Source organism: Artemia franciscana, chromosome 8, assembly GCF_032884065.1.
Source record: "Artemia franciscana chromosome 8, ASM3288406v1, whole genome shotgun sequence".
Taxonomy (NCBI): Eukaryota; Metazoa; Arthropoda; class Branchiopoda; order Anostraca; family Artemiidae; genus Artemia; species Artemia franciscana.
This window is the reverse complement of record NC_088870.1, coordinates 50,389,290-50,414,114: the sequence shown is the minus strand read 5'-3', so window position 1 is coordinate 50,414,114 and position 24,825 is coordinate 50,389,290. Positions and strand designations below refer to the sequence as shown.

The following is a 24,825-nucleotide window of genomic DNA, read 5'->3' as shown; positions in this document are numbered from 1 at the left end:
AGGTACTCCAGTTGCTGCACCGTTTCTCCACCCCCATATTTCTGCTCCATATTCTATCACGGGTAAAATTTTTGTATTAAATATTCGTTTATGCATTTTTAGGTTTTTAATCCCCATCGTCGTCGGGTTTCTAAAAACTGCAGATTTATTAATTATACTAATATTGCAGCCACTCCACCTCTAAAAATTGATTTTTTTAATAATCAGTTTAAAATTTTTAATTAATTTTAGTAATTCTAAAAATTGCAGCCACTTCACCTCTCTTAATTATTTTATCAAAATGACTCTTTAGGCTTCCATTTTCCGATAAGATAAAGCCTAAACATTTTATTCTTTTACTTATAATTAGATCCTTAGTATTAAATTTAAATCTAGACTTGTCTTTGCCACCTACACTCCTTTTTAAAAAACTAACAACTTCGCATGGAAAATGGGTAACGTATTTCAAAATATACTAAAAACGTAAAAATAGGACAATAAAATGAGACCCTTTTTTCCGGTTTGTTTCTATTTATTGTAGTAGTTGTTTTTCACGGTCTGTTTTTATTTTTCTATTTTTGCGCTGAGGACGGTTGATTGGAGGTTTTGCCCAAAGTGCTTGCATTATATTTCTATTTTCCCTGGCTAGAAATACCCTCGTTTGTACTTCTTTAACGAGTGTTTTTTTCTAATCTTGGAGTTTTCGAATGAAATTTTACATAGAGCCTTTTTTTAATTAACAAAAAAAATCAACATAAGGTATTGACCTTGGCTATAAATTGGGGACTATCTTGTATTTTCGGGAACCGGTTAAAATACTACAGAGGGCCTGAAAGTTCTATTTTAAAATATTTACAGTTTTTGACTTGTATTTGTTTTTTTTTATAATATACAAAATCTTCACTTTATAATTAAAGAATAATTAATTATTTCTTTAGTTTTTAACCTGTTTTCCGTAATAACGAAGGGCCACAGGAGCATCGCTGTGTAGTTTAAAGAAATTGAAAGATATGCATTTCAGAATTTAAATCAAGCAGTTGTTTAGTAGTAGAAAGATTTTCCAAGGATATTTTTGTCAATGTTCCTCGCCTTGTTAACCCTTTCGCTGCTCTGGACGTAGGTATAAGCCTAAGATCTGATCAGTACATAAGGAAACATGTTCAGAAAACAGTTCTTATTTCGTAATATGCTGAATAATGCTAGTTAACTTTTTTCCTTGTATTTCCAGTTTTTCTATCACATTTTTAAATATTTTTGTCTATTCTCTAAGTCTTGAAAATCGTTTATAAGCTAACACCCAAGTGCCATCTAACTGATCTAACCTAACTTAACTGAATTTACCAGTATTTGTTTATTTGTATGTTTTTGTTAGATGGTACTGATGGTGTTTAACTGCATTTATAGATTATTTAAAAATGCATAAATGCAGTGGGATCCATTTTTACTTTTCATAATTTTGTTTAAAAAATCGTACAACAGTGAAAGAATAAAGATAAAGGTACTCCCCGTGCAAGGTGTGTTAACTAGGATTATTTTGCATATTATGATGTAAGGATTGTTTTCTTACCTTGTTTCTTTATGTACTGGTCAAACCCTAGGCATATATACCTGGGAGTATATATTCGCAAAAAAAAAATGGTGCCTCATTTGCTCCGAGCAAGTTGCTTCGCGGCTTGTTTTTATGTAGTTTACTGCTCAACACGACTATTTGCGCCTTGTTTTGTTTACGTTTAAAAATCTGTAAACGTGTTTTAATCTGCAAATTTAACATTGCGCAATAGAATCTGTATTTATATATTTCTACAGTAATTCGCTTAATTTCGTGCTAAAAGAAATTATTAATTTTATTTCAAGTGTTGTAAGCACACATTTTTGAAATAAATTTTTGTAGTATTTGAGCAGATTATTCTTCATTTCACTCCCTTTGTGAATATTTTTAAAAAAGACTAAAATTTAAAATGCGATTGTTGACTGCTAAAGACGAACAAACTTGCCTCCTCTAAATTCGTCAAACTGCTCAACACCAATAAATGCGCAACAGTGAAACAAATCTCAAAAAGCTAAGCGCAGTCAAAGGGTTAAACATTTTAGAGTGATTTCAGAAACAAAAAAGAATTATTGAATAATTTTTGAGGATATTAAGGAAAATAAATGGAAAACAAAATAATAATTTTTTTTTGTAAAGTTCTCAATTTGAAAGTGAAGCTTTTGATATTAAGGATTATTTTCTGCCATTGTAAATACTACAGCTGATATTAATGTTTTAATGAAGAACTGTTTACCAAAACGGTTTATTATATTTACCATAACGGTTTGCCAGGTTGGTTTATTATATTTACCATAACGGTTTGCCAGGTTGGTTTATTATATTTACGATAACGGTTTGCCAGGTTGGTTTATTATATTTACCATAACGGTTTGCCAGGTTGGTTTATTATATTTACCATAACGGTTTGCCTGGTTGGTTTATTATATTTACCATAACGTTTTGCCAGGCTGGTTTCTTGTATTTACCATAACGGTTTGCCAGGTTTGTTTATTATATTTACCATAACGGTTTGCCAGGTTGGTTTATTATATTTGCCATAACAGTTTGCCAGGTTGGTTTATTATATTTACCATAACAGTTTGCCAGGTTTGTTTATTATATTTACCATAACGGTTTGCCAGGTTGGTTTATCGCATTTACAGTAACGGTTTGCCAGATTGGTCTCTTCTATTTACCAAAACGGTTGTCCAGGTTGGTTACCAATAAACCAGATGGTTTATTTGTCTTCTTCCTCTTAAGTTTCCGTCGTTTCAGCAAACTGGTTAATCATTTTATATGATTATTTAATCTACATTAAGGTCTAGTTCTATTGAATTTTTTTTTTAAATAGAACTAGACTTTCAATGTTTATAGTTCAATGTCTCAAATAGAACTAGACTAGACTATTCAATTTTTTTAAAACGAAAAAGGATGGTCCTATTGGGTATTTTTCTATATTTGTTTTAGGAGAGATTGGTCAAAAAATTGGGGACACATGCCCATCCATTCTTTTTCGAATTACCTCCGAATTGTCCTGCCTCTGTCACCCTGCAACCTGCCCCTGGTGATACGGGTAAACCTTGTGGCGTGGATTATGAGCTAAAGGTGTACGTAGCAGAAACTCCAGAAGAAAAGCCACATAAAAGGTAATTTTTTTTTAGTATTATCATTTCTTTATTTATCAAATATTTTGGAGTATTTAAGTTATTTTTATTGATTTTTTTCGCCATCAACATTAATTTTACACAACCCTTAATATGGATAACTCTTCATAGTAGGCTCTTACTGTTAGGCAAATTGCCGAGGGGGCAAGAGAAGGGAGAAGAAATTGGATTAGATGAGTCGTCTTTGTGTATTGGGGGTATTTTATAATAAGGCCAATTAGGGTGACGGAAAAACATCCCCAAGAAATTCTAAAACGTAATGATTTCGTAGCAACAATCATAATGAAGACCGGACGCAAGTCAGCGGCAATCTTGATTTTGACAACAATGACGTTGGTATTAACATTGACAACAACGGACTTGACGATATTAACTGGTAGTGATGGCACCTCTGAAAACGATGATAGTGACTTGTCATCATCGGCATTGTACCTTGTCATCATTACAGTTCTTGCGTGATGGAGAAATATCCCTCCCCTAATATCCTATAATAGGGAATCTGAAGGATTCTCTCCCCTGGGTAAATCTGTTGATTTTCATTCTAAATTGCTTACTTGGTTCACTTCTGCAACCAGTATATGCAACCATAATTGTTTGCAGTCAAGCTTTTTCATCGGATGGTTTGAATATTCCAGATGAAAATGAGCCAACAGACTATACTGAAAATATTCAAAATATTAACGATTCTTCCAACACCCAAAAAAAAAGAAACAAAACAAACACAACAACAGTACACACCTCTAAGTCAGTGGTTCTCGACCAATTTTGGGCTAGGTCCCATCTGCATATTTCTAAAATCCAAGATTTTACATGTAATCACCTGAGGGAAGCTGAAAAGGCCGTTAATTTGAAAAAAAAATGTTTTACTATATAGATTTTGGGCTATATAGATAGGCGTCTATATATAGATTTTCACTGTCGCTTGTCTTCTAACCGCAGACAGGTTTGGGGGTTTGACCCCCCCCCCCCCCGAAATTTCCCCGACTCGTAAAAACATAACAAAAACTAATATAAACAAATTTTGTATATGTTTTTTAGTTTTGTTTTGTGTAAAATCCCCTGCCCCCGAAAAAATCCTTTTGTGCCTATCCCCAAATTTTGCCCCTATTCCCAATATACCAATTATATTTGTTGGTCCTTCTTCTTGCGTCCTGCGTCAACATTGCGTCCTGCTTTGCACAATCTTTACACTGCTGAATTTTGTTAGGTTATTACTTTAGGATGCCCAATCGTTTTCAAGTAGTTTGAGTTTTTTGTAATCGTTTTCAAGTAGTTCGATGAATTTTTTTTCTTCTAGGAATTCCATACGCTTGGCCATACGTAAAATAATGTATGCTCCGGCCAAACAGGGAGAACAGCCATCTATAGAAGTCAGCAAAGAGTTCATAATGTGTCCGAATAAACTGAATTTGGAAGCCACCCTGGATAAAGAGGTAATGCAATTATCTTGCCAGGTTTTATCTGAATGTATGATGTATTATAGCCTATTTTTGGACCAAAGAGTACAACGGGGACTTCAACTGGGTTGAATTTGGTGACATGACAAATACAAGTTAAAATATCATAATTGTAGATAACTCTGAAGACCACACTGCCTTTCCATGACGAAAGTAAAACAAGTCAAAATAGGGATGAAACCTTTTAATTGACAGTGAATAGGTATAAAATTATTTAACTGGATATTTCGAACACATATACTGTGTTCATCATCAGCAGTAAAACTAAAAGACATGAATAAAAATAAACAAAATTTATACCTAATAAACTAATTACATATAGTTTCTTGCTCTTATTTTTTTCAATGCAATATAATAAATTATATTTATTAGGTATAAACCAGTTATAATTTAATTACCACTGGAAATCATATTTTCAGGTAATTCGATTTCATTGAAGTCATTTTTGGGAAAATTTCCATGTCTCAGGACCAGGATGTACTTTGCGAGTGCTTCCTGTTCAGGATCGACACGCATACGCATATTTTTTCTAAGGGAATTTGTTTTTCAAAAGATAATTAACAAAAAGAATGTGGGAGCTTTCATAACACAAAGAACGTGTCTTTCAAAACCTGGTTGGAATCTAGGGGGCAACTACTCTTTTTCTTCTGAATTTGTATTTATTTGTGTTCAACACTATCTCTTGTGTTGAAGCCTAAGTTAAGCTTCGCGACTCTAGCGAAAACTTTGATTTTCTACCCAGGCTCATACCAGTAGCGTATTAACAAGCTAGAAGTTTGTTGGGTACAGCAATTCTAAATAACAAAAAAAATAAAATGGCAAGCCTTTCAGTAATTTGTAATAGTTTTTTCTCAAAATTTTATTTCTAGTTTGTTTTTGTTATTTTCTTGGGTATACGTAGTGATGTCTCTATAAGTGACCATGCACTGTTACTCTTAAAAGCTACCTTGTATTACCCTATGAAATGGTTGAACATCCTCATAAAAGGACGGGCTTTTAAGTGTTTTCTATATAACTATTTAATCAAAGTGTTAACTTTCATGATTCTATATTCTAATTCTTATTGTAGTTGTATTACCACGGAGAGAAAATTGCCGTCAACGTCTACATTCAAAACAACTCTAATAAACCCGTGAAGAAAGTCAAAATCTCCGTACGTCAATTTTCTGACATTTGCTTATTCTCAACGGCCCAGTATAAGTGCTCTGTGGCTGATTTGGAAAGCGAGTGAGTATTTTTTTTCCTACCATTGATTTCGAAAAAAAAATTGTCCACATTATCATTTAATGTAATCTAAAACGATTCGTTACTCCTAGATTCTTATTAACTCCAAAAGCACCTCCTAGCAATGAACTGATCTTTTATTTCAAGTATCTTTTCAACAAAATTGTTCTCAAATTAGATATTATAACCTTTATTTATATACTGGAACCTTGCTTGCCTGCAAGACTTGTGCGAGGAAGGCGGGTTGATAAAAAGAGAAAAATGACTAGTTATGTGAGAATTTTAATATGGTAATTATCTGTTATAGCGCCTATGTTAAGTTCTTTGTATAAACAGAACCTGTTTCTATGACCAATCCTAATGAAATATCACAAAATTTAATGGAAATATAGTACTGTAGAAGCAAATTTTGGCCATATATTTGCATATTAAGGGAGCGGGGGGCAAAGTATAACGGGTCTGCATGCAAAGTGTGTTAGGTACAATTATTCGGCATATTATGGAGTAAGAATTGTTTTCTAACTTCAAACTGTCCAAATATTTTACCTCCCTCCCCTAATGTGCAAATGTATAGCCCAAATTAAATATTTTTCATCTATTTTTTTTTACATCTCTTTGTCTTATCTGGCGCTAAGCTGAAAGAAACTAACGAAGAAACTGGTTCTATAGTGAGTCAATGGATGAAGAACTTAACATAGGGGTTTTAACAGATATGAACCAATAGAACCCCAGGGGAGGCCATTGAATGCGTGCCTGGTTGAAGAAAATATGTTATTTCTAAGTTTCTCTTCAGTATTACACGACGGTTGGCTAAAAAAAATCCTGGAGCCTAAAAAAAAAGAAAATGTTATATATATATATATATATATATATATATATATATATATATATATATATATATATATATATATATATATATATATATATATATATATATATATATATATTTATTTCTCAAAGTAATCCCTAGAAAGAATTACACTTTTATATATTGTTGTTCAAATTTTATCGTACCATCTCATAATACAATTGGCAAATTCGCAGAACATGGTTCGCTGGTCGCGTCAAAATAGCTTTTTACTTCATCTTGCTTTATTGGTGTAGTCTGCTGTTTTGACGGTAATATGCTTTCAGGTGTATTTTGACGGATTCAAAGTCTATCTTTTGTTATGAAATTTCTTAAACAATTCATAGGATAATGGTGGAGTGCAAAATTATCAATTGGAACAATTTTTGTTATAATGCTTTGTTGGTCACGTATTGCCAAGAGGGACGTTCTTCTTGCACAGATCTTTGCTGGTCACGCCCTTTGTTGACCACGCACAGGTCTTTGTTGGTCACGTACTGCCATGAGTGACGTTCTTCTCGCTCAGATCTTTGTTGGCCACGTTGGTCACGCGCTTTGTTAGTCACGTATTGCCAAGAGTGACGTTCTTCTTGCACAGGTCTTTGTTGGTCACGTTGGTCACGCGCTTTGTTAGTCACGTATTGCCAAGAGTGACGTTCTTCTTGCACAGATCTTTGTTGGTCACGTTGGTCACGCGCTTTGTTAGTCACGTATTGCCAAGAGTGACGTTCTTCTTGCACAGATCTTTGTTGGTCACGTTGGTCACGCGCTTTGTTAGTCACGTATTGCCAAGAGTGACGTTCTTCTTGCACAGATCTTTGTTGGTCACGTTGGTCACGTGCTTTGTTAGTCACGTATTGCCAAGAGTGACGTTCTTCTTGCACAGATCTTTGTTGGTCACGTTGGTCACGCGCTTTGTTAGTCACGTATTGCCAAGAGTGACGTTCTTCTTGCACAGATCTTTGTTGGTCACGTTGGTCACGTGCTTTGCTAGTCACGTATTGCCAAGAGTGACGTTCTTCTTGCACAGATCTTTGTTGGTCACGTTGGTCACGCGCTTTGTTAGTCACGTATTGCCAAGAGTGACGTTCTTCTTGCACAGATCTTTGTTGGTCACGTTGGTCACGTGCTTTGTTAGTCACGTATTGCCAAGAGTGACGTTCTTCTTGCACAGGTCTTTGTTGGTCACGTTGGTCACGCGCTTTGCTGGTCAGTATTGCTAAGAATGACGTTCTTCTCGCACAGATCTGAAACTCCATTAAAATTTTATATCAAATTAAAATGTTATTTGATATTAAAATAGTGTCTGCTATTAATATAATATTAATCTGCCGTGACCCAGCACGATTTGGTGGATTTTACCAATATTTCAAGTCATTTCTGCAAGGTGCCTGGTTACTGCTGCTTGTCTTTCTCACTTTAAGGTCTGTCTCAAACTCTCTTCTATCCCCCCTCTCTTTTTTGTGGTAAACGCTGTTTACAAATATGTGCGGTAACCAATTTTAAATACAAGTTCTTCTTTAAATTAAAGTAAGCAATAGTAAGCATCGTCTTCCAATGTAAGAGCGACGTTAGAACCTAAACCTGGCGAAATTATTCTCTTGATGATGTGCTGTTTGATGTGCTGCGTGATGATGTGCTCTTTCTGCTGTAGACCAATGCCCTTGTTTGCAAGCTAAAGTTTGACTTGTTTTGTTTTGACCTGAAATTTATAATTTTTTTCTATACTTCCTTTTGGGCTGTCACATAAACATCCTGTTTGCCTGCTCCTATCCCCCCGATCCCCCCCTGTAAAAAAGGGTCGGGTGTAAATTTCAAGAATTTCTCAGATTCACGGAGGATCAATATTAAATTGTATAAAGACGTAGTAAATCAGATCTAATTTGAAATGAGAGTAAATTAATTGTAGTTCAATTTTAATTATACAAACATCCATAAAAGTAGGATGGTAGCTTTCAGATATAAGCTCCCGAAGTAGTGACTAAACTAGAATCTTAAATTTCAGTTATAACAGTGTAAGAGAATTTGCTATTATATGAATGCTACTATCTCCATAAAGGCGAAAGAAATGAGGGAAACCAAGCCCAGATATGTGTGGTTTAGTATCGCCGTGAATTTATTAGGACCTTTCAGCAACTGCTGAAATATATTGGCTTAGGGAAACTTGATTGAAGGTTTCAGCTATATTGGTGTGTCGGTACTTTCAAAATGCCAGGTCTTGGGCTTAACCAGACGTTTACTGAACAGCCCTTTACGTGTTTCATTTATTTATTTATTTTTTCAAAATTTTAGGGATGGCTGTCCTGTGCAACCTGGTTTTAACTTATCCAAAGTGTATTACCTAACCCCATCTTTAGCTTCTAATAAAGACAAACGTGGTCTTGCCCTAGATGGCCAACTTAAACATGAAGATACTAACTTAGCCTCATCTACTATGTAAGTAACATCTACGAACTTCTGCTATATGACATCTTTCATATATTTTTATGTTTCAATTCTATTATCTATTTTATTATATTTGATTTTATTTTCGTGTGTCTCTTACCTATCTACTTATTCTTTAGTTTAAGAGAATACATTTTGTACAATTTTTAATTTCAAGTTTTAGGCTTTTCGATTTAATTTCGATTTAAATTTTAATTTCAGATTAGATTAAACTACATCAAGTCTTATCTACCATAAAGATAGAGTAGTGATAACCTTCTGCATTATAGAGCAGGCTACCTTTTGTTTTTGTAGTATCCAGCAGGAAACCTTGAATTCATATCCTATTTCAGCCACTCAGCCTCCTCTCAGCTTTTCCCCAACCCTTCTTGACTTTATGAATAAGACAAAGGCGTCTTACTTGACCGTGGGTTTGGAGAGGCTGTTCTAGATGGATTATCCCTCCTTTGACTCTAAGGCGGGTTGAGCCTTTAGCTGTAGTTTCTTGTTTGGCAAGATAGGAAAGGACTGAAGATCGAGATGATGACATCAGACCTGACGATCTTGCTTGTTATGGACGCATCATCGGTATCCCTTCTGTGTCTAAGGATTAGTAGCTCCAGGAACATATGACGAAAGTCATAAGTTTTAGCATGAAGATAGAGGGCACGTCTCGCTGCCCATCTCTGGAATCTTTTATGGGATTTGATATTCATCCTATTCCGTGGTGGTACAAGAATTAGACCCAACTCTAGTTTGGAGTAAGTGGGGCTCTTATAAATTATTGTATGATATGGCTCTGTAGTTAGAAAAAAGCATTTGTTATGCTCGAGATCCTGATCCTCCGTAATCCTTTTGTTATCCTTTCGGGATCTAATCCTTCGTAAGGCTATGCAACTTAATCTCTTCACATCCAACAGTCAGCAGTCTCTTCAGTCAGCAGTCACATCCAAAGGGAAGTACATAGCGATGAAAGACTTAAACCCCTCTGTAAGAAAGATGTTAGGAATGAGTCTGGTAATTATATACGCATTAGCTTAGTTTCTTTAGCGAGCAAATTACTTATTAGTAGCAAATTACGCTCTTCTTAAGAGAAGAACTGTGGAAGAAAAGAGGGTGTGCTGACCTAATTTTGACTCTTAGATTAATAATTGAAAGATCCTGACTCCGGCGTTTTATAGATTATGAGCAAGCTTTTGATACAGCCGATAGAAAAGCTATAGTGATGATCTTACCATTGTATGGTATATAAGATAAATGCACTAAAGTGATTAGTGATATATATGAGAATAACATTGCTACATTTAAGGTCGGAAAGGAGGCGAGTAGCTGGTTTCGTATTAAATCAGGATTTAAAAGGGTTGTGTTCTATCCCCATTTATATGGATCATTTTAAGGGTATTTGTCGAAAAGAACACAGCAAAGGCGATGGTAGAACACGGAATCAAATGGGAAAGTAAAACTCTCCTAGATGTAGATTATGATGATGATTTAAGCATTCTAGATCAAGGCTTAGAGGTAAAGAGCGTCAAACCTTTTCGTCCATTATTATTGATTAGACTAAGACGCTGAAAGTATTATGCAGTCTTCAGGACTGTAAATTTCACTAACACACTTAGAAGACTTAGGGGACTTGAGACCTGTCTTAGAGAGGTTTGAGACCTACTGGACACCCTGTTAGCATTATCAATTAAATTGCAGCTAATGCCATTTCCGTTTCGATTTATTCGTTAGCAAAACGAATGAACTCTTAGAAGTTTTGCGAGTCCAGAATGCAATAATAGGTTTAAAAATTGAGTAGCTGGTTTCATATTGAATCTCCTCATCCAACGCCTCCTGTCTAACACTCTTGATATAGTAAGTTTGCATAGACTGGTTGTCCCCCAAATGATGCATTCTTGTTTGGCAGGTTTGAAAAATTCTAGAATCAGATTGTTAACCAAGCGCATAGTTGACAGAGTCAGGTGCTGGCTAATTTTCGTCCTTAGCGATGTGTCTTGTTAATTTAAAGTCATCTGCATACAGTGTAGGATCGTTGCTAAGGAATGTTGTAAAATCCTTTATAAGTATGCTAAACAGGTTGACCTAGAGATTGTTCCTTGTGGAACACCAGTGACTGGGATGGAACAAATAGCAATATCGATATGCAGTATAACACATTTGTCCTATTTTTGTATAGGGCACGATCCTATTAATAAAATTTCATCAGTATTGATGGTTTCAATGCGTTTTTATTTTTCCGCATGTAATGTATGAGTGCTATCTTTTATATTATGTCTGCTAAACATTGGGCCTGAGGCAATTTCTTTGTGGATTACTGTGGGAAAATAGACCATCTAGCCAATGTCACAATGTAGCATAACACAGATATATGTTTTTCAAATAGATTCCAATTCTTTTGATCACCATAACTTTTACCTGATAATCTTATGGTTTTAAAAATAAATAATGGATTTAATGATTTGTAGTGATTAGTGATGACAATAATGATTTGTTCAAGGCCATAGCTTGCAAGTAAAATTATATTTTAGTATTTACTTTAACTCAACAGGTTCTTGTTTAATACTTAAAATCTAGATTAATTCTTATTTAATGTAACACTTTTAAGATTCATCAGTATTTTTTTTTTCCGACTTAAGAAATAACAAATAAATAAAAATCTTAAAAATTATGTACAATTGTTTTTCTACTCTTGTGAGTTTTATTTGTTATGTATCTTTATTAATATTCATTATTAATTATTATTGCTACAATCGTTTAGATTCGTCAGGGTTCGTTTCGTTCTTCGTTCGTTTTTCTATTCGTTTTTATAAAATGAAAAAAATGCAACTTTGAAAATACTGTACATTAGCTGTTACATTATCACAGGTTTTGATATATACTATCAATACTACTACTAACAACTCATTGCAGCACCAAATCACTTGAGCCCTAAAGAAAATAAAATGTTATAATTTAAAAAAATTAAAATGTTTGAGAAACGTAAAAAATTAATTTTATTTGAGAGAAAAAAAAATGCAACTTTGAAAATACTGTACAATTACTATTATATTCCCACTAGTTTTAATATATGCTGCTACTACTGCTACTGCTACTACTACTACTACTACTACTACTACTACTACTACTACTACTACTACTACTACTACTACTACTACTACTACTACTACTACTACTACTACTACTACCACTGCTACTACTACTACTACTACTACTACTACTACTACTACTACTACTACTACTACTACTACTACTACTACTACTACTACTACTACTACTACTACTACTACTACTACTACTACTACTACTACTACTACTACTACTACTACTACTACTACTACTACTACTACTACTACTACTACTACTACTACTACTACTACTACTACTACTACTACTACTACTACTACTACTACTACTACTACTACTACTACTACTACTACTACTACTACTACTACTACTACTACTACTACTACTACTACTACTACTACTACTACTACTACTACTACTACTACTACTACTACTACTACTACTACTACTACTACTACTACTACTACTACTACTACTACTACTACTACTACTACTACTACTACTACTACTACTACTACTACTACTACTACTACTACTACTACTACTACTACTACTACTACTACTACTACTACTACTACTACTACTACTACTACTACTACTACTACTACTACTACTACTACTACTACTACTACTACTACTACTACTACTACTACTACTACTACTACTACTACTACTACTACTACTACTACTACTACTACTACTACTACTACTACTACTACTACTACTACTACTACTACTACTACTACTACTACTACTACTACTACTACTACTACTACTACTACTACTACTACTACTACTACTACTACTACTACTACTACTACTACTACTACTACTACTACTACTACTACTACTACTACTACTACTACTACTACTACTGCTACTGCTACTGCTACTGCTACTACTACTACTACTACTACTACTACTACTACTACTACTACTACTACTACTACTACTACTACTACTACTACTACTACTACTACTACTACTACTACTACTACTACTACTACTACTACTACTACTACTACTACTACTACTACTACTACTACTACTACTACTACTACTACTACTACTACTACTACTACTACTACTACTACTACTACTACTACTACTACTACTACTACTACTACTACTACTACTACTACTACTACTACTACTACTACTACTACTACTACTACTACTACTACTACTACTACTACTACTACTACTACTACTACTACTACTACTACTACTACTACTACTACTACTACTACTACTACTACTACTACTACTACTACTACTACTACTACTACTACTACTACTACTACTACTACTACTACTACTACTACTACTACTACTACTACTACTACTACTACTACTACTACTACTACTACTACTACTACTACTACTACTACTACTACTACTACTACTACTACTACTACTACTACTACTACTACTACTACTACTACTACTACTACTACTACTACTACTACTACTACTACTACTACTACTACTACTACTACTACTACTACTACTACTACTACTACTACTACTACTACTACTACTACTACTACTACTACTACTACTACTACTACTACTACTACTACTACTACTACTACTACTACTACTACTACTACTACTACTACTACTACTACTACTACTACTACTACTACTACTACTACTACTACTACTACTACTACTACTACTACTACTACTACTACTACTACTACTACTACTACTACTACTACTACTACTACTACTACTGCTACTGCTACTACTACTACTACTACTACTACTACTACTACTACTACTACCACTGCTACTACTTTTACTACTTCTACTACTTCTACTACTACTACTACTACTACTACTACTACTACTTCTACTACTACTACTACCACTACTAATACTACTACTACTACTACTAAAACTCGCTGCAGCACCGATCCGCCCGAGACCAACATTATTGCTCATGCTCCTTCTCTAATCTGATTTTATTCAGAGTTTCAGCCTTAACCCCCCCCTCCCCCTCATGAAGCTCTGATATTGTTTAAAAAAACCAATTTCCTTTAAAAAAAAACCATTGACTTTATTTAAGATTTATTAATCCAAGAAAAAAAAATCAATAAACAGAGCATCAAATACCCTTCCCCCCTGTAAGTGTTGATGGCCGGGAATCTAGAAAGATGATTACGTCAAATAATTAATGACTATATCGCCCCTAATTTAGACACTCTGTCCTGTCAGTGTTCCAATTTTATGTTTGAAAAATATATGATATGTAAAATTGTAAAATAAATTAGTTGAACTGTTTTTTTTTTCAAAATTGAGTTTCTGGCTAATTTTCTAGTTCTTGCTAATTTTTATTTGTGTTTTTGATTTTTTAAACTTATTTCTTTCCAGAATAACAGAAAAAACACCCAAGGAAAGTCTAGGAATTATTGTTCAATACAAAGTCAAAGTGAAGTTAATTCTAGGTTCTTTTGGAGGGTAAGTCCATTTAATTAATTTGAAAAAATGTTTAAATAAGTACTACGAAAGCATAGTTTAGGATTAACAGGTGTAAATAGCACAATGTACTCTCTTTCAAGGGCAATGGGTGCAGGAGTGAAAAATATTTTGAATATAAAGAAACTTTTACTGAGACAGAACTTAATCAAACAAGTAGTAAGGGTCAGTACGTATATATAAAATAATAATAATATTTATAATATACCTAATAATAACACAAGTGTACGAAATTATTTTTGTGCAAGCTTATGTTTAATAATTTTGTGTGCTGATTTTGAAAAAGACCACTATTTATTTTTTTCAGGATGTCAAGACTTTTTAATAAGTCTCGACATCGATATATTTTTTTGGTAAAAAAAGCCTACTTGAAAAGGTATATTAAAAAAAAAAAAAAATGCTGCATATACTATATGGCAACAGTAGTTTAATTCAGGATGATCGATGTAAAGTAATCGATCTTCGGTCAGGAAAATTGATTTTTCAGAAATCAAATACTTTTTCATAGGCTTGAACGCATGAAAACTACAGTTGCCAGATCACACAAGCCCCCTCTGGCCAAGAGAAAATAAAACTTTTGATTATATTTAATACTTTAAGATAAAACCATATTTAGATCGAATAAACCCCCTCGCCACAGGTAGGACTGAATCACAGTCCTGCCTGCTTCCAGTTAAAGGTCCCTCCCGCATACACAAGGTTGAAATTAGGTCGGCTACGGCAAATTATTTTTTTGGTGAAATATGTCGCAGTTGAAAGAAAGGTGCAGACGTTTCTTTAGAGATGTCTAAAACGTCTAAAAACGTCCTTATTTCTTAGAAGGTTAAAATCATTGAACCTCTTCCATCAATCAAAAATCACTTTGCAATTTTTTCCTTATCATTGCTTGGCAACAAGGATAAACCTTTCAAAGAGGGAGGGGAACCTCTAAATTTGCGGGGACAAATAGTCAGGTTTTGCTTTTACTTTTTACTTACTTAGTGTAATTTTCTCAAAGAAAATCGTTGACATACAATTTTAATTTGTTTTTATCAAGCTAACGTACGAAAAATTGACAATTAACCAAGAGGAGCAGCAATTTGATTTCCAATTTTAAAGGGTATGAAGTGGAAACTTCGTACCCTAAAATGAAGGTGGACGTTGAACTGGAAGAGGAACGTTGAAGTGTTCCCCCTCTCCCTGAAGTTGAGGGGAGGCACGTGGACGTTGAATTGTTATTGGAAGAAAGGGTTGAGCTACACCAAAGGTAGTTAGTGCGTCTTGGTTAATAAAATAGCATACCTGCCGTAGCATGGGACGGGATACTAGAAATAGACCGTTAAAATATTTATTTATTTTGTTTATTTTATTTATTTTTAATTTATTTATTAATATTTTCATTTTTAATTGATAAAAAATTGACATATTTATTTAGTAATGCATAATCGAAGGTTTTTGTACTCTTTTCAAGATTCGAAAGTGACTAGAGTATTTTGCTGTCTCCTTTCACCGCAACACTTCAATACTTACTATCGGAATTTTGAGAGAGTGGATTTGTTGAAAATAGCCGAAAGCTTCAGCATATATCCTCTCAACGGTTTTATAACCGTCGGCACAGCCCGTAGGGCAAGGGCAGTAAATTGTCTAAATGGCCTATCATTTACATGTAAGTTTTATAATGAGGAGCGGGGGCATGTTTGAGTTTCCTCAAGCAAGAGCTTCCCAAGAGTATTCTTACAGCTACACCCATACATGAATAAGTCTGAGGACGCTGCATGCTCCTGATTTTTCAAATTATTAGGAATAGATTAAGGGATCGAATTGAAACTTTGAGGGAGTATTGGAGGCAAAGGGTCAAGTGGATTTTAGGAGTTGCCTTGGGCAGGGAAGATGTAACTCGAACAATACTATCGGCTTGGGAACCGCTTAGGTTTCAGCTATTGCTGGAGAAAGAAAGGGGAGAGGATGAGAAAAAGAAATTCAAAATCGTTGTAGGGACGGTGAGGAGGCTAAAAAATTTCTGTCTTCAATTCAGAGAAAAGTAATGCAAGGCAGCACTTTTCATTATAAGCTCCTATTGAACTTGAAATTTATGCGCGGTTAAATAGCGAGATAAATCAAAAGACCAATGGGAGAAGATAAAACAAAACCAAAAGACGTTATGGATATCCCGTTCATAAAAATGCCATATCTGTAATATCTCTATAACATGCCGGATGATAATAAATACATAAAACTAATTAGTCTAATCAGAAAACGTTTTACGTCCGTGAAAATTCAAACATTAAATGATTCCCAAAGGCATCTTCTCATGAAAACTACTTCTGAAGAAGTTGTCTGTGTTTTTACTGTATATTTTGCTGACTTTTTACCCATGTTTTTTTTTAATTTATTTTGGCAGCTATTCCTACTAAAATGTCTTCACAGGGAGATTTTTTTCATCATAAATTGAATTCTCGGCTTTTGCTTAATTGTCGAGATATACGACTAACATAGAAGTATACTTATGCAATTAGCCCATGCAATCGTTTTTTTTTTTTTTTTTTTTTTTTTTTTTTTTTTTTTTTTTTTTTTTTTTTTTTTTTTTTTTTTTTTTATTATGTTTCTCTTCTCATCACACAGCAAAGTTGTTTGGAACAGATTTCAGGTGCTTTCATTATGTAAAGTGAAAACGCTGACAACCAGGGTTATGATCCAGGTAAGACCATTAGCTTTTAATAAGCATTAGAAGACCATTAATAATTAATATTAACTTATTAATTATATAGGTAAAGACCAATTACTCCTTCATCTACTATCAGGGGTGTAATTTGCTATGGGGCCGGGGGGGGGGGCGATTGCCCCTCCCAGACCTCGGGTTATACAATTTTCCACTTATCCAACTCAAAAATCAGATTTCATTTTCACTACCATTGATATATTAGAGACTAGGCAGTTATAAAAATGAGATTAATAATAATAATTTATTTTCTCTCTCTTTCGTTAAATTACAAAAATACCCTTGGGGAGCCTAAAAATGGAAAGATAATATAAGAAAAAAAAATGAGAAAAAGAAAGAACAAACAATTATAAAAAACGCGAATAATTAACGAGGATACAATAAAGTGACCAGCATATTTAACGAAGGAAGAAATCAAGTAGAAACTTAAATCAATACTAAGTCATGGGAACTATGAGTTTACCCAACCGTTTATACAAGATAATATTGTCTATTATCTATTATATATTGTATTATCTATATTATATATTGTATTATCTATTATTCTATATATTGTATTTATATATTGTATTATCTATTATATATTGTTTATTATATATCATTCTTGTCTATTATTGACAAAAGCTGAAGAAGAGGAAGAACTTGGCCTTTTGGTATTTTATATGAAAGGCCTTATCCAGGGGGGCGGGTACCACCCCTACCTGAAAATTTCTTCGACAGGTAAAAAAGTAATAGATATTCATGTAGATAAATTTTGATATGCTTTCAGTTTTTTCCAGATAATTATTTAAAATAAAAATTGTCAAAAATAAGACAAAATTGGTCTTATTTTATTTTATTTAAATAAACAATTGTCAAAAATATCGAATATTGTCTGTGAAAGTATTAAAGTGTTAGATTTTAGCAATCGCTGTTTAACTAATCCACAGAAAATTCAATTTTTCAAAATTCTTAGCATTGTTTATTGAATTATGTTGAACCAGATGTCAGCTCAAATCTGATTCAATGAAGATCTGTTTCAAAATAGCTCTTAATTATTTGTAAATATCTGAACTAAATTTATTAATGACTTTTTTCACCATGAAATTTGCAATATTTTTTTTGCCAATTTGTTTTAATTCTAATTGTTTTTTTCATTATCAATGTATTTACAAAAACTTATTGAAAGTAAATAATAAGTGGATCGGACATTATAAAGGGACATAATTATTTAGTATTATATTCTAACGAATAAATTGAATTAGATCATAAATAAAGTTGAAAAGAGACAAGAAATAAATGAAAGGAATATATAAAATTCAATACAATTAAATAAATCGATTAATTATTTGAATTCTATAGAGAGTTATCAGCGGAGCTACCTTTTTTCCTGTGCTTTTGATTAGAAATAAATGAAATAAATATATATAAAATTAAATTCAATTAAATAAATCGAATTTTTTAGAGAATTTTTATAGAGAAGAAAAATTTTATAGAGAATTATCAGAGGAGCTACCTTTTTTCCTGAGCTTTTGATTTAGAAATAAATAAAATAAATATATAAAATTATATAAATCGAATATTTATTTGAATTTTATAGAGAGTTATCAGCGGAGCTACCTTTTTTCCTCATGCACCCCAAACCTGTCGAAGAAAGCCCACCGACATCTCGAAAAAGCTTACAGGAAAATAACTGCGAGAGCCATCTATCGAATCAGAGCCCACCAATAGATGACAACCTGATTCAACTAGATACGTAAGATATTTATTCGTCATTGATCTACTTTAATTTATTTGTTAGCAAATCATCCATTTAATTATTGGTTATCAGTATACAGTTGGAGCTTTTTAGTAGGAAATACTATACAATTCTAAAAACAACTTTAAAAAAAGCGTTTCACTTTTCTTGTCCTCTTATTGAGCAAATATCTCGAATTTTTAAGGAATTATATTTTTTAATTATATTTTTAAATTATATTAATGAATTTTTAACAAATTATATATTTCCTTATGCACTTGGACATAGTTCACTCTTTTGTTTCAAATTAATATCCTAAATTGAATCGATGTTGACGACACCAAGAAATTGAAATATCAGAATGTAATATGATATGAAATATCAGAATGTAATCAGAATGAAATATCAGAAATTGAAATGGGAAATATCAGCGTTGTTGATCTGAAAGGCCTCTAACTAATTTCTGTTCGCATTCTTTATTCAGGCGAATTAGGGGTTGGTCGCAGGAGTTTGAATACTTCACGGTATGTTATTTTGTCTATTTTACAGTTTTATCATTTATACATTTTGTATTTTTATAGTTTAATTGTTTTGTATTTATTATTTATACTATAACCGTTCACGTATGGTGTAAGTTATGCGTACTACACTAGTTAGTGTGAAAATATATTTTATGAGAGTAATGAATCATTATTTAAAGAGACTTTACGGTACGAAATAAAGTAACGCTCTGTAGCCATAAAAAACAACTTATAAAATTAGACATGCACGTGGTGAAGTGAGGGGGGTGGGGTCTTGGACACTTGACATAGCCCAGGGTTTTAATTTTTTAATTCTATGAACACTTGGTGTAAGTTCATGGGTTTTAGATATCTGTTTATAATAACCCTTTTTTTGTTTAAAGAAGTATGAGGAAGGGGAGTGTGTGGGAGAAAGAAACATGAGATTGAGATGAAGTGGAAAGTGATTTTCAATAGAGTGTTCCAACGGACTCTGAAAAGTGAGACCTTAATAAGAAGCATATGGGGAAAAGTGGAGAGTGACAGAAGAGAAAGAAGAATGAAAGTGAAAACAGGTAATAGAAATTTTAATCTGAGACCAAAAGGAATTGCTAGGAAGAGTGAGTTAGGGACCATGAGGAATCTGAGACAAAAAGAGGGTGTATAAAAGTTGCAAAATGTTGGGTAGGAAGGAGAGGAGGAAGTGGAAAAGGTGATTAGGGAAAAGTATCATGAAAGAAAGGAGAGGAAGGAAGTTGAAAAGGTGATTAGGAAAAAGTATGTTGAAGGAAAGAAGAGGGAGGAAGTGGAAAGGTAATTAGGAAGAAATTTAATGAAGGAAAGGAGAGGGAGGAAGTGGAAAAGGTGATTAAGGAGAAGTTTCATGAAAGGAGGAAGTTGAAAAGGTGATTAGGGAGAAGTATCATGAAGGAAAGGAGAGGCAGGAAGTGGAACGGGTGATTCGGAAGAAGTATGATGAAGGAAAGGAGAGGGGGAAGTGAAACAGGCGATTAGGGAGAAGTATCATAAAAGGAAGGAGAGGGAGGAAGCGGAACAAGTGATTGGGGAGAAGTATCATGAAGGAAAGGAGAGGGAGGAAGTGGAAAAGGTGATTAGGAAGAAGTATCATGAAGAAAAGGAGAGGGAGGAAGTGGGAAAGGTGATTAGGGAGAAGTGTCTTCAAAGAAAGGAGGGGGAGGAAGTGGAAACTGTGATTAGGGAAAAGTATCATGAAGAAAGGAGAGGAAGGTAGTGGAAAAGGTGATTAGGATGAAAGATCATGAAGGAAAGAAGAGGGGGAAGTGGAAAAGGTGATTAGGGAGAATTATTATGAAGGAAAGGAGAGCTTGAGTCGCAACAATTACGAAGGGAGATTCGGGAATTAAGAAAAGAAGTACACCAAGTAAAACTCAGATGAAAAGCATGATAGAGAGAGAAGGGAGGGAAGATGCGTCAGGTAGAGGGAAAGAAGAAGTAAAGAAGAGGAATACCAAGAAGGTAAAAAGGAGAGTCGAACTGAATGTGTCCGACAGACAACCATAAGTCTGAGAATTTTTTTTCTCATACATCCCGGTTGGTTTCTTTTTCTTATCTAATTGTGTATTTATACCTTGTTTTTTTCATCTTTTTATATCTAAATTCTTATTAAACCTCTTATTTTATTGTTTGCAGTGATGATGACAAATTAAATAAAGCTGACGATGATGATGACATCATTTTTGAGGATTTTGCAAGACTTCGACTTAAAGGAGAAACTGAAGCATAACCACCGCCATCTATAATAATCAAAACTACTACGCCACTTTCAAAAATAGTTGTTCTTTGAAGGAATAGTCCCTGTCTGTGTTCAAAACTTAACTCCTCGCAACTCCCGAGCAACTCTGTCCTCTTAAGATAATCAATACACACCACGTGTTGTATGGAGGCTTTAGGGCTAGTTTCGATCTACTACCTGTAGTGACAACAAAAACTTAAATTGCTGTGCAGAAACTTGTCATGCTGAATAACCTATCTTGACTAGTATAACCAAATTCATTGTGGTCAATGTTAAGCTTAAGGATTTCTTCTATCATTTTCACACTTCTGAGGTAATTGCCAAAATAGTTTGATAATCTCTTCTATAAGGGAGGTATATGAGAACAATGTAGATCAAAAGGTTCGAAGTGTGGTTGAACAGAATATACCTCCCCCCCCTTAGGATGCAACCTAATAGACTGTATTGGCAATCTCATCAGAAGTTGAAATACGTCAGATACGTCCTTTAAGCGAGTAACTACAATTTGTTTGTTCTTTTCATTATCGTTATGACATGGGCTGCTTCAAATGTTCTGTGTCGATAAGCCACTCATATTGACTAATTTCTCAAAGTCGGAAACGGTGTGATTTTTTTGTTGTGTTTTTTAGCTCATGTCTCCTGCGCGAGCAAAAATCTAACTAAAAAATAACTGTAGACGATTTGTGTGTTTTTTGTTTTGCTAATGCATTTCTATGCTTTTTTTGAAGTTGCAAAAGAATTTTTTTAAATCATTATTTCCAGATTGGGTTTCTTCTATGTCTCCTGAACGAAGTTAAAAAAAAAAAAAATTCCAAAAATAAAATCAGAACTGCAAATTTTTACATATAGCCTAATACCTAGCAGAGGAAAAAGTTTTTATTTTTAGTTTTGTATTACGTTTTGAATCTGTTGAAGTTTAAAAGGGGTGTCTAATTCTGTGTTTTCAGATTTGGTACCTATCATTTCTCCTGGACAAAATAAACAATTTTAAAAATAAAAATGAAACTTCCAAATGTCTTAAGTTAAGATGTAACTATAGAGGATTTTTGGATTTTTAGTTTTTTATTGCATTTTGCGCTTCAGCAAATATGCGTGATTTTCATAGCTGATTTGCCGATTTTCATAGATCAGCAAACACGAGATTTTTTATGTAACTGAAAACAAATAGTCGGTATAATGTTTAAAATGGTGCCCATTTTGTATTCTTTCTGTTCAGTGATGCTATTGTTTCTGAAGTGTATTTGAATTCTCAGCCATTACTTTTTCAAATTGTATTATTATAATATTTTTTCTTTTTATAATTAATTTTTTCAGAAATGATAAGAATCAAATTTGGTATCAAATTCGAGTTGAATGATAAATATGACGAAATTTTGGATTTTTACCCACCTTATCAATATCGCATTGAATCAATTAGCCTTATCATTATAGTATTTTGAGCTATGTCGAAATGATATACTTCGAATTTGGCATAGAATCTGAGTTGGATAGTAAAAACAATGAAATTAAGATTTTTCAGCCACTCAACCTGTATCAGATTCAATCATTTGGTCTTATTAAAATATTTTTTTGCGCATTTTTGAAATTATAAGCGTTGAATTTGGTATTGAATTCGAGGTGAATAGTATGCATGACAAAATTAAGATGTAATAGAACGATGTTTTATGGAATTATTATTTAATTTTTACGGTGTTTTAGACTAAGACAGAACCGAGTATATAGGTTTCAGTGTATTCTTAAATTGTATCTCCTAATTAGTATTAATTACTCAGTTCATGTTGTATTTAATTACTTAGTTTTAACTATATCTCATTTTTCCATATTTCATGTTGAAATATATGATATAAATAAAAGTGAACTTGCTTAAAATAAATGTCGATTATTTTGTTCGTTATGTAAAATATGTATAGGGTAGAGTGTTGCTTTTTGGAAAGAGAAATTCTAGTTTCATAAATATAGACTTAAATATGATCACTATAGACCTATAGGTCTAAACATAGACCTAAAGACATAATTTAGCGAACTCTAAATTTATTAAAAAGCAGACAAAGAACGACTAGATTTTTTTTCTAGTAGTAAAAAAAGAGCTAGATATTATAGGTACTTCTGGGGCCACTAGTGGTCAAACGTTCATTGTAATAATGTAAAAACAAAGTGAGAAAAAAAAAACATTTTTTTGTGTTATTTTGATTTTAGTATCGCCATGGATGCTTATGTATATATATATATATATATATATATATATATATATATATATATATATATATATATATATATATATATATATATATATATATATTGTGGAAACGTATTGTGGATTTAGGAGGTACTTGCAAATATTTTCTTGGTGGAGAAAAAAGAAGAAAAAACCATCAAAGAAATAGAAATTATTGTTATACCTCAACTACCTAATGTTTGAAAAAAAAAAAAAAAAAAAATAATTTTATTTCGTAAAGGTCGTTAGTTTTATTTCGTAAAGGTCACAGGTCATTAGTCAATCAATATTCTTTCCATATCTTCCTGCAGTTGTGGTATCAGTTAATCTTTACTCCTGTTTTAATTTCTCCTGTTTTTGTATTTAAGACTTAATATTCGCCAGTATTTCGGATACAGTGGCTCACCAGAGTCAGTCTAAATGAGCAACCTTGGAACACTTTGGAAAAAGGAAATTCTATATAACCTCTTCCTGTTAATAGTTCATTTAATACCCCTTATCAAAATTCATATTTATTGATTTGAGCTCTTATTTCGGAAAGGCCTATACGATATCTGTAAAGGCCTATTGTAACCCTGTATTTCTAGATGGGAGAGTAAAGGACATCAATTTTTATGGTCCTTATGGCAACATGGAAAGAATTTCATGGATGTAATTCAGAAATTACTACTTTGTGGACCTGCCTACTTTGTGGCCGAGTTGGTTGGTGCGCTGGATTCGGGATCCTTTGTCTGAGAGGACGCGGGTTCGAATCCCGGTGTACCCAATTCTTCAGTTGGGACGGGGGTCAGTGGCGTGACTCTGTAAGCTTAGCCAGAGTCGACCCAGCTCTAAATGGGTACCTGGAGAAATCTGGGGAAGGTAAACAGGAAGGGTGTGCGCAAGCACAGGATGGCTGGCCCTCAACCCCCCATTGCACTTCCTGGCTGAAGGGCCAAGAAACGGAGATCAGCACCGCCGGTAGGGACTGTAAAGTCTAATGCCGTATCCTTTACCTTTTTTACCTCCTCCCCCATTCAAGACTCTTCTAATAAAGCAGTTTGACCCAAAATTATATATCTCTCTTAAAAAAACGAATAAAATACTTTTATCGTTTTTACCATTTAAACATTTATAGCACAAATCAAGTTCCTACAAATTAATTACAAGTTATATACCATTATTTTTTATTAATTACTGCATACTTATTAACTAATTGGTTATTATATACTATTTGGTTAATATAGT

General features: G+C 33.4%; 1 protein-coding gene across 1 annotated transcript in view; it reads left to right on the top strand.

Moving 5' to 3' along the window:
* The window catches only part of LOC136030536 (beta-arrestin-1-like), an 81,819-nt gene extending 58,291 nt beyond the window's left edge, over nt 1–23,528 (top strand). The window contains exons 7-13 of the mRNA XM_065709580.1: nt 2,975–3,153; nt 4,469–4,604; nt 5,698–5,855; nt 8,992–9,135; nt 14,590–14,676; nt 18,972–19,127; nt 21,281–23,528. Coding sequence (XP_065565652.1) covers nt 2,975–3,153; nt 4,469–4,604; nt 5,698–5,855; nt 8,992–9,135; nt 14,590–14,676; nt 18,972–19,127; nt 21,281–21,374 — 954 coding nt within the window. The 3' untranslated portion in view covers nt 21,375–23,528. The remainder of the gene's footprint in view (nt 1–2,974; nt 3,154–4,468; nt 4,605–5,697; nt 5,856–8,991; nt 9,136–14,589; nt 14,677–18,971; nt 19,128–21,280) is intronic.
* The last annotated feature ends 1,297 nt before the right edge of the window (nt 23,529–24,825 follow it).